The 11,655-nt window shown below is 33.3% G+C and overlaps 1 protein-coding gene across 2 annotated transcripts; it reads right to left on the bottom strand.

Moving 5' to 3' along the window:
• On the bottom strand, nucleotides 1-9,616 carry LOC126842910 (uncharacterized). 2 transcript variants are annotated; one of them, XM_050580134.1, is made up of 3 exons: nucleotides 9,200-9,616; nucleotides 901-1,081; nucleotides 1-858 (listed from the first exon to the last, which is right to left on the bottom strand). In XM_050580134.1, the coding sequence occupies exons 1-3, from the start codon at nucleotides 9,266-9,268 to the stop codon at nucleotides 473-475; spliced, it is 636 nt and encodes a 211-aa protein (XP_050436091.1). In that variant the 5' UTR covers nucleotides 9,269-9,616; the 3' UTR covers nucleotides 1-472. The 2 variants fall into 2 exon arrangements, with proteins under 2 accessions (XP_050436091.1, XP_050436090.1); XM_050580133.1 differs by having other exon boundaries at nucleotides 1-1,081; nucleotides 9,200-9,610.
• Nucleotides 9,617-11,655: the final 2,039 nt, after the last annotated feature.

Raw genomic sequence — 11,655 nt, 5'->3', positions numbered from 1 at the left:
TTATAAATCATAATGCACCTTTAATATACATATTAGTACAACTTGAGTGTTGATGCATTTTTTTAAAATTAAATTTACAGTTAAAATGTCTGTTAATAATTTGAATAATCGATCAATGTAATGTAATTTATACATATTGTTACAATAGTAGAATATCGTTTTGTCATTTCTACGGTATATATATATTTATAATAATATTGCGCGTAAACGCGTTGACTAACGTTTTGGAAAAATATTTTTCAATGTATAATAATTAATATAGAATGGCACTTGATGGCTGGCAATAAAAGGGCTGTGTAATAATACAAATAGTAATAGCCATAATAAAAAATACATAATAATTACTTTTAACGGTTGTGTACGACGATTGGAATAGTGTCTGACTAGAAAATTTCATGTAAATAAAAAAAAAAACCAATGATTTTTGCTTATCGATTCAGTCCCGGCCGGACAAAGCTGGCCATTATTATCGCTAGAGCGTTAAAAACTTGGCCAGGGCGTCGTAGATGACCCTCGGGTTAATGCTGCTGTCGGCCGTGTACCGGACGCCCCTGGTGATGCCGTCGTTGTGGTTGACCACGCCGTACTCGCCCACTATGAACCCGTCCGGCGTCTCCTCCTCCACGCGGTACTTGCGGTAATGTTTGCCGTCCACAACGTAGCCGCTCTTTTTCGTCTCGGCGGACGACCCCGCGGCGGTCGTCGGCTGTTCGCCATGCACGCGGCCGTCGCTCAGCACGCTGTCCGCCTCGTCCACCTCGTAATTCTTTTCCGGTTTCCCGTACACTTTTTCCGGTTCGCCGTACACTTTTTCAGGTTCGCCGTACACTTTTTCCGGTTCGCCGTACACTTTTTCCGGTTCGCCGTACACTTTTTCAGGCTCGCCGTACACTTTTTCAGGTTCGCCGTACACTTTTTCGGGCTCGTCGTACATCCACTCTGATTGCTGGTCCTGATACGTGGACGGCTCCTCCGTCTCGTCCGCCGGGGACGGATCGCCGTAATCCGCGTACGCCGCCGTGGACGGTTCCGGATTGTCCGTCGACGAGGTGGGCCAAGGGCGACTCTCACTGAACGGCACCTGTGACAAAAATTAACGCCAAACGACATTTTATAAATATTACAGTCAGAGTTCGACAAAATTTAGTTAATAAACGAGTAAAAAACTGAAACTATTTCAATGATGTATTCATTGAAAAAAAAAAAAATGATAATCTTTTTAATGGTATTCAAATAAGGTGATTAGAATAAGTTGTGATTCAACAAAATATTACAACTAATTTTTTTCAATCATCAGGTAGGTTAGGTTAGGTTAATATGTAATAATAATAATACCAGTTAAAAGAAAAAAGCCAAGCGCTAATAAAACGCTATAGATACGGAATATTATGTTAAACGTAAAATTGTTAAATTGCAAAATTAAATAAATTGTTTGGAAGACGATTTGAACCACCGTATCAGAAAGAAAATTTAATCACATTGCAGAAAACAATGTAGGAAAATAACTTTCAAAAGCTCGAGTGATTGGAAATGAATGGTGGGTACTGGGTGCCAAATTGGAATACTACAAACACAGATACGGCGATATGTGTAGGTCAGACGTAATAGTGGCTTGAGCATAGTATGATACTTTTGAGACTCGACTACAAGATGGTAAACCAGCGAGGACGATCGAGTTAGACCGTCAAATGCCAACGAGGAGAGGTGTCAAAACATAAAGTGCCGTTATATGAGATAAAAAATAAGTATAGTAAAGAGTTTGGCGTAACAGAAATTCGCCATTTAGGATGAAAGGAAAATAGTACAGAACTAGTAAGGCTAAAAATGTAAACATATAGGTTTGCATCAAAAGTGGACGAAGACGGTTTGGACTCGAGACAAACTGTACAAAGCGAAGAGACGGAAATTAAGCAATAAAGGTAATAAGATAAGATAAGATATTGTAATAGAATGGAAGAATTTAGATAGAATGAAGCGAGAAGGAAGTAAACCAAAGTCTGTTGCACGTGCGGTATGTTATTTAACGCCAAAACTTAGGTAAGTACCTAATAAAATAGGATTATGCCATTCGCATTATTTTTGCAATAAAGTATTTTGTAGATAACCACCGTAATTAACAATAATAATAATTATTATTATTAATTATACCGTCAAAACGAAAGTGAGTGCATCCACAGTTGTGGGTATTTTGGCGTAACAAGCAACACCGTGTACATGTTAATTAAGACGGTATATTTTCAAAAAAATCTACCAACAGTGCACGGTTTTTATTTAACGGTAACAAGTGCAACAGCGTAGACTCGAGAGTAAATGTAATTTATAAAGACAAGATTTAATTACAGACAATGACCGGCAGGCATTGGCCGCATTAATCAACATGCAAAAACTTCAGAAAATGTACTATTAAATAATGTAAAAATTGGGGCTTAGAATAGATCAAAACTCTGGTTTAACTAGGAACTCCACTCCTTGAAAGGGTGGTCACAATTTTCCTATTCACATTGTGTAAACAATAAACAACATTTTTATCTTTTTCCAATAAAAAAAAATAGTTTTTTAAAAATAATTTTCGAATAATTTGAATTTTGAACACAATTTTCTGGGAGTTTTAAAATAAAAATTACAATATTTTTACCAAACATAAACGTAACGTGTTATAGCAAATATTACTTCGGTGGTTGGTTTTTTTTATTGGTTTGGTTCATATTATATTCTGTTGAAAATACATTTTGTTCCAAAAATGACAATCCAATTTATTTGAATTTTGAATACTATTAATTACCATTTCTCATAAATACTCGTAGCATAACTTTTTAATTAATTATTATTATGGAATTTTTAAGAGTATTTATTTTTAATAAAAAGTCGTTTCCAATAAAATTATTTGATATTTTTTCAATTACAAATTTATCCGATTCATGTTAATTAAATCAATCGTCCAATCAAGTATCTTATTTCACCTAACACGTTATTCGGGATTTTTTAAAACTATTTATTCGTTGTTTGACCAAACTTTGCGCAACTCTGTTGGTCTACTGGAAAAATTCCTGACTTTTTTCCATTGTGCCTTAATCCGCCACCGTTGAACAGACAATTAAAACCAATATCATTATTAGGTGCTAGACCACATTCACAGTTATTATATGTACTTAATAGTTATTAGTTGCACGTCTATTATGTAGACATTGTCGGCTATTAGTAGTTGCTGTAATTATATGGGCGGACTACGTGCCGGCCACCGGACTAATGCTCACATATTAGCACCAAGTGGGTACATATTGTATACATATATACCCATACCGTGTATGTTATGCTATGTATTGTATTGAACTAATTTCGACACTTTCTTTGACCTATAAAACGTCCACGCCCGCGCTAATTCGATCCGAACGTCGCGAACCGACTGTCTTGATAATAAATAATAATAATAATTCCAATATTGATTAATCTGGAGCGTTTAGCAAGTGCCGGACTGGCCTCTCTCCGACAAGTCCATCACGGTCGTTTGAAAACCACTGTGTATAGGGTCAAGTGGATATTGTAATTAATGAACGAAGCACATATGTAAATGCGATTATTTTTTATTCGTATAAATTATTTAAAAAAAAAAATACATTTATATATACATTACTATACTCGTACATTCATTTATTTTGATTAAAAGCATTCGATTGTATAAAATATTCCACATAATAGAAAAATGTCACAAGGTCAAGTGAAGTACAACATCTGTAGATCTTATGAAAAAAAAAATGCTCTTATTTTTTAGCATTACCAGATAAAATGTGATTTTTTTTTTAAATTTTATTACACTTAAATCGTCCAAGCTCAATACGCGGGAGGGCTCGGGATTCTTAAAAACCGTAACACTTAAAACTAATGCTACATATCAGACCACAGATTCGCATGGAAACGTTTATTTAAAAGTGGTTTTAAGATGTAATATTTTCTGTGGACCTGGTGACCTCCCCGTTCCCACTATGCCCAATGTACTAGCTTGTTTTAGTCAGGCGACTACATTTAAAGAAACTTGATCTGAAATTGTTATTTTGGGTTTTCATTAAAAACGCGTTAACTGTTTTCGTTTTTATTTAATTACATTTTAATCGTTCATGATTATTCGAGTTTGTATTTAAACAATTCACGGACTTGATTATCTTGGAAGATGTCAGGTGTGTCTTTGTTGCTTGAAGATGTACAGTTAAAATTGAATAATATGATGAAAACCTATCCGGCCGACCTGACCTAGGGCTCTTTGAAGTGACTTGACCCGGCATTTATACCATAACGGCGTGCGCCATTTGCAACGGTTTTCTCGGGCGGTCATCATATTATGGCCAAACCGGACAAATCGCCGCAATTATTATTATTATTCATCGTCGGTTTGGCAATCGTCCGCCGCCGGTAGCTTGTGTATACAACGAAATAACATTTACATATATTAAATTATATTACAGCGAGCCGCCACGGGTCACACGGATGACCCGCCAGGTATGTGTATTTTGAAAAATGATATAATAATCAAATAAAATAAACAACCGGTCGCCGAATGTTTGACACTTCCAACCGCCAGCAGTGCACTGACATATTACAATTACAATTATAATATATGTGTTATATCAGCTATAAAATTATTAAAGCTATAAATCAAGAAATATCGGCACGCCTACGCCAGCTTCACTTGGTATTGGTTATGTAAATTATTAACGTTTTCAATCGTACACCGCGTTTATTATACATAGGTAATAACATGGATATAACATTGGAATTGGGCAAAATCCGCTTTTAACCACACAAAATTGTACTTTTAAGCGTCTCGCTTTTGGGATTTTCAACATTTTCGAACTCTGATTACCGTGTTTTTTTTCCTTCATATTCTGTTAGTATATTGTTCTAAGGCCATTGTTACATAAGTGTATTGAGTTTTTCCACCTTGCCCGAAGCACAACATACACATATACAGTGCGATCCCCGTAATACACTAATTTTCTCTCGAAATAATTATAATTCTGTAGTTTTTATTTTTTTTTTTGGACATTTTATTTAATGTTATTTCGTAGTATTCAAAAAAATATTCATTCATATTTGATTAATTCTAGAGACATTTTATAATTTAAATAGAAACGTATTTCTTTTTAACGTTACAATTTAAGTTTCTAAAATTAATAGAGCTCCGAAAAATACACAAAAATAAATTAATATTTAGTTATTTTATAATATTGTAAAATAACTTAAACTAATATTTTTTTACAATAAAATAAACGTCATAAATGCAAATATTTAAAGCTATATTGAGTGTATTGGATCACGCTGTATATTAAGTTATTAAATAATTGTCTATAATACTATTTGAACGGCCTCCGCGCAAGTGTTTAATAGACTATATGAATGTGTAGAGTAAAAATATAATATAACACTGTAATAAAATACATTCATTTGTAATGAAATATTAACATTTGTTGATATATGTATTACTCTTTACAAGAATATCTATAAAATTAATTGTATAGTCTTGTTTAATCAAAATTCAAACTGCTTTCGTTCGGTCAATACAAATTCATTTTTTAAACGATTAAAACCAAACAAAATACCAAACACGAGTTGGGTTAAAAATAGAAAAATATTATAAACAACTAATCTAATTAGTTGGGAATTACAATTAAAATTTTACACTCACAATTTTTGGCTACATTCAAATAAGCGTACAAAAATATATCCTACTAATTTACCCACGTCCAATCTGATACAATTTTCCCTTGAAAATGCAATAAATTATCAAACGCATTATCTGACTTCTCGCTCTACTTTACAAATACCTTAAAACGATTTTAAAACATTATTATCGGCACAAGTCACCCCAAATAAAACGCAGGTTGTTCCCCTCTCTCCTATTAATCCCCGCAATCATCTAATCTTCAAATTGTACATTTACAACGAAATCGTTTAGGCAATATGATTTCGGCTTAAGCGTTTGTACCATAACACTATTAGGTAGGAAGTTCATAATGACAGTTTAACGATCATCGTTTAGACGTTAAAAATATTTACTCTAGTCTCTAAATAACGATTTTGTATTATTAGCATATAATATTGTTCTAAAATCAATATAAATAAGAATCTTTCCTACAGAACAAAATTAATGAAATAATTGTTAAGACAGTGTTTAGATATTTAAAATAGTTTTTTAAATATTAAGGGAATATTTCCAATTATAATATAATTGTGGTATAATTATTGTATGATGTTGAGCGTTAAAGTCTCCGAAAGGATATTATTGTACTTTGGTGAGATGTGCAATACAATAGTATAATATATTTTAATAGCTAGTATAAATAGTTATACAAGCTTACATTACAAGCTATACTTTGAGAATAAAAATTGCGTTGAGCAACCAAACGCAGCAATAATAAGTGCCACAATATGTTTAAACATTATCAAAACGTTTTTGATCATTATATTACTGTCAGAAAATCAAATATTAAACACCGCAAATGCTTCAATTAATCATTAACAATTGATATATTTGTAATTGATTTATTTAAATACAAATTGTCTGGGTCTGTATAATATTATACAATCAGTGATTTTTAAGGGATAGGTTAGGTATTAGATGTAAGTAATGATGAATACTCATATAACGTTTATGTACCAAGGTCCCGGGTCGAATCGTGGGATTTAGTTCCACAACAATATAGTATTATATTATATGGTAACGAGACTCGAGGCGATCGCAGTATATCATATATGTACAGGGTTTAAGACCAAAATAATTGTATGTTAAAATAATAATAATAACGTTTTGCCAACATCATCTTTGTCGGTTATAAATTAACAGACAACATTTTCTCCCAAGAGGGGGCGGTTCGGTCGTCTCGTGCACAACATGCAATTATAAGTTTCCGCACAAAATAAACATTAACATATTATATATGGCAAACGCATATAATTGCGCACTGCAATTATCCTACCTAAATAAAATACTTTACTGGGTCGTTAAACAGTCGATTCGGGCATACTTATACTTATGAAAATCACAATACCGGAGTCAATAAACAATATGTTGCGAGCTAAGGACTTTACACACACATACATTTTATAATTAAGTACCTACTGTATTATGTAAGTATACAAATGAAAAGGAATTGTGCACGTTGGAAGTATCAAAAAGAAAAAATACAGAACAGACAAGAGTATTGACAAACATTATATAATATGTTTTTCTGTTTTGTGTGACTTATTTTACATTTGAAAACAATTATTTTAAATGTTTGAACTGTTGGTACTAAAAACTGTTTGGCTTATTCTTTTAATAATAAAAAAAATAGTATTATTAAACGAGTATTAAGAGATGAAGTCTAAAGAAATTTAAATTAAAATTATTATTTTAAAAATAATAATTTGTTGTAATAGTTGGCAATTCTACATCAGTTTCATGATAGTATTGTAATTGTGTTTGACACAAACTCTGTCCTCGCTGAACTAAAATTGTATTAAAACAAACATTACAAATGTATTTGCTCAAAATAATCGAATTTTGTTGAAAATATACAATATTAATATAAAAAACACATATTAATATTGATTGTTATAAAAATTGAATACTGACCAAATGAATGCAGTTAAATTTGTATAACAATAAAATAGACCATAAAATTGATTTTATGGTCCTACTTTCTTTGTAATGCAACTGCAGTGCAATCTTTAGAATTTTTAAATTGATATTTTTAATTTAAACCGCTCTCTTTTGTTCAGTATGCAGTAAATTTAAAAAATTCATTTTTACAGTTAAAATAAAATTGCTATCTTTAAACTATAAATATTAATTCTATTGTAAATAAAAATCGCAAAACAAGTCAGTCTGAAGGGTTAAGACAATTTTAATTGAAAATCATCTCAGTAAGTCTAACTTTGATTATACTTTTAATTTCAAACTGAATCTATATATTATCTATTCTCAGTTAACAGAAACATACTGGCCACTACATTTATTTAAATATATGTATTTAATAACTACTTTTTTTTTGGCTTTTCCAGGTTTGAAGTAAAAAATTGTATTAGTACATAAATGTATTTTTTTATGTATAAAAACGATGTTGTACTACTTATTTTGGTATTGAAAGAAAAGTATAAATCAACAGAAAGGAAACCGGTATTTTAATTTCGAAGGACGTAGTGACAAGGCTGGGCAAATTAATGATTTATACTATTAGGTTGAATTTAATTTACCCTTAACTTAAAAGCTGATATTAATTAAAAATGAATTTAAGTTTGGTTAATTGAAAATAGTATTATTCTATCTCGTATGTTTCTCCTCAATATATTAGCATTTGGTTTTATAAAAAAACCACTATAGTTATAGTCTCAAATTAATATCAACATTTAATATTATTTATTAACAAATTAATGATCATCTCAGTGGCCTCAATTAATTCAAAAATTCAAAATTTGCAACATTTTGTAAGTAGATTTTCATACTTTGAGTGTGTGTGCGACAAAAATTAACGGGACGCCAAAATAATATGATTAGGTCGAAAATACTTTTGAATTCATTATTTATTTTAAATGTTTTAAAGTTAGGTATTTTAAAATAGATAGTTTTTTTTTAAACCAATTACCAATTTAATACATTTAAAAAAATTTAAACCATAATGTTAAAGGCTGTTTAACATACCTGGCATCTATTTGTGTCCCTATCATTCGTTATTCATTATATATTTAGAATGTTCCCCGCCAAAACCGGGTTAGGTACACCTTTTGATTTTTGCATTTCGAATTTCGCTAATATTTTTTTTTACACAGTACCCACAAAAAAGGCATCTATGATTTTTTAAACTTTTTACCTCAAAGCGATTTTTAAACATTTTTAAAATCAATTTTACATCATTCTAAACGATAAAAGCGATATCGCTAACTCGTCTTTACTCAGGTCAGTGTTAAAGGTAGTCCGAACATAGTACAATTCTATCACACGATACATTTTCACGATTTTTAGTTTAGAAATAAGTGTATTTTTTCCCTTAAAAAGTATGGGAATTATTTCTCTGGACATTTTCCCCTTAATATTTTTACCTTGACTGAGACCTTATCGAGGATATCGTTTAATATTCTTGTTATATATTTTTCTTTTTTAAAAAGAACTTAGTTTTTAAAAAAAAATTTTGCATTCATAAAAAAAGATGTTTTTTTTTTTTTTACTAACCGATAGGCAAAGGAAAACGGCGACGACGACGACGGCGGCGGTGATTGCGGCTGAAAGCGCAGTGCGCATATTATCTCTTGCTCACGGTGTCTCGACGTGCCGGCTACAGCAGCTGTTGTTGGCGTGGTGTCTGCGCATGATCGGACGTCGCGGCCGACACTGGTCAGCAGCAGCAGCAGCAACAGCGGTACGCGGCACACTACCGGCCGTCGGACGGCAAGAATGTATATGTATACACGCGATGAATACACACGGCGACTGCAACACACCGCACACAACACACAACACACACAACAACAACAACAACAACAACACCACCAACAAAAAGAAACAAACGGGACGCGCGTAAATAGTAGTAGTGGTGGACCGAGACCTTGAGGAGAACGGCGCGGCCCGCGGGACGGGACTTTTCCACCGCGCGCGACGGCCGCCAATCGTATTAATTACACGATTAAAAAAGTCGCGGCGCGCGACCGCGTTGTGGCACGGCGCGTGCGATGGAATTTCGCGGTTTGGCGCCGCAGCCGCCGCCGCAAGTCACGACCGCGTCGCGACTACCGGGTCTGGTGCACGGGCACGCGATGATGCGGCGGGTAGAGAGAGTGCGGCGACCGTGGCCGGGGACACCGTACGGATTGCGTTGCTCTTCGCGACAAACCGTACAATTTATTAATGCTGACGCATTTTTTTCCACTATAAATGTATAAATAGCTGTATGTATATGCGCATGTTATTAAACCGTTGCTCCACAACAGCCTCCGAATTCCAACGCGATGTATTCCAACGTAATTTATAGACGTTCGACGGTTTTCACATGATAAATAATATGTTAAAATATATTCGCCCGGTTTTACCGAACGTCTTCTTGCGTGTGTCTATTTAGAAACGAAGTTCTTTATTATGTTTTGATATTACAATCTGTACAAAACGAGTACCATTCCTCGTAGTCATACTTAACACGGTTGAAAATATCATAAAACGAAGTCACTCTGGAAAAAAAATTGTTGGTTAACAATATTCAATTTGACAAACAACAATAATAAGTTTTAATTTCTAGTTTTTTATAAAATTTATTTACAACAAGTAGGACGAATGTGAATAAATGCAGTAGCGTCATTTGGGGGGGGGGGCAGGCGGGGGCATTTGCCCCACCCTTGATTTTTATGGGCTGGTCAAATTTTCGATACGTAAGGCGGTAAATTATCTGTTTTTTTATGCAACTTCCTACCTTTAGTAATAATGAACCGTCTGAACTGACTACCAAGTATAATAGGTATGTAGGTTTATACAATTTGTGTTATTACTGTTTTGTGTCTAAGTGTTTTGGAAAAAATATTTATATTTGTAAATGAACGGTGGGCCGATAAAAATTTGGCCCCACCCTATGAAAAACTGAAATGTCGCCCCTGAATAAAGGCGGTGAATACAAGCAAGACTTTTTAATAAACTAAATAATATCGCCATAAAAATTTTAAATGAGTATATTTAAAACAGTAACATATTTTTCTCAATTCAACTTTAAATCTGTCTCTTGTGGAAATATTTTCTTACTAATTATTCTGTTGGTGTACTCCTATATGTATAGCTTATGCTAAACGATCACAAGACGTGTATTATGCTGTTTCAATTTAGCTATTTAGGCCAAACCTATTGCCGGCAGCAAATTTTTCAGATGACAAGTTCTAATTTACATACACGGCACCTTGCCCACGTGGTGGGATGATCGTGACAAATGATTATTGTATGTTTTATCCGATATCCATATTATTATTTTTTTTTTTATAGGCGCCTGTCAATTAATATGACACCATCGTGCTTCACCTTTTCCTCGTCGTCCGCGCACGTGCCCTCAAACACATTGACCGCCACCGCCTTCTAATTACACAACGTCCAACGACTATTATTATTGTATTAAGGTGACCAATGACGCCATAATTGAGGCGTGTAAACGCATGTTTTTTTAGCTTTGATGCGGTACTGATGTTGGTTTTGATTTGTGAAAAATAATTTTAACGTAACGCGTTGTTTCTATTTTTGGTTTTCTTAAGAAAAACAGTATAGTATACACACACACATAAGTATTTAAAAACATTAAATGTATAATATGGAATGAAAATGTCGATGCATGATGCACCTCACCATATGTCAATAAAGTTAGGTACATTAATAATTTCACAACGCGGTTTTTTTTTTCAATTTTAGAGTGATAATCTATGCAGCGATTAGTAGTGCAGTACAGGTATGTGAAACGTTCTTAAAGACATCAATATTCGAATCAAAGAGGCGCGTTAGATTTCCAAATACTTAATGGGAGCAACAGATGTCTATAAGAACGTGATAATAAAAAAAAAAAACACCGTCGGCTGTTTCGGCCATTGGTTAAAAGCTTTTGCAGTGTAATATTATTTTACATCTGCGGTGGGTCGACGTGACACGTTCAAGACCAAGTATGGTCT

The sequence above is a fragment of the Adelges cooleyi genome, unplaced genomic scaffold (genome assembly GCF_023614345.1).
Source record: "Adelges cooleyi isolate 19-005CV unplaced genomic scaffold, UGA_ACOO_1.1 ACOO_flye_CR_arks_rails_tigmint_CR_PRNA_574, whole genome shotgun sequence".
NCBI classification, from domain to species: domain Eukaryota; kingdom Metazoa; phylum Arthropoda; class Insecta; order Hemiptera; family Adelgidae; genus Adelges; species Adelges cooleyi.
This window is presented reverse-complemented; position numbering and strand designations above follow the sequence as displayed.

Coding starts and splice junctions, on each gene's coding strand:
- LOC126842910 (XM_050580133.1), bottom strand. CDS start 9,268: ATGCGCACTGCGCTTTCAGCCGCAATCACCGCCGCCGTCGTCGTCGTC. Junction 1,082..9,199: donor CCGTTTTCCTTTGCCTATCG/GTTAGTAAAAAA, acceptor TTTTTGTCACAG/GTGCCGTTCAGTGAGAGTCG.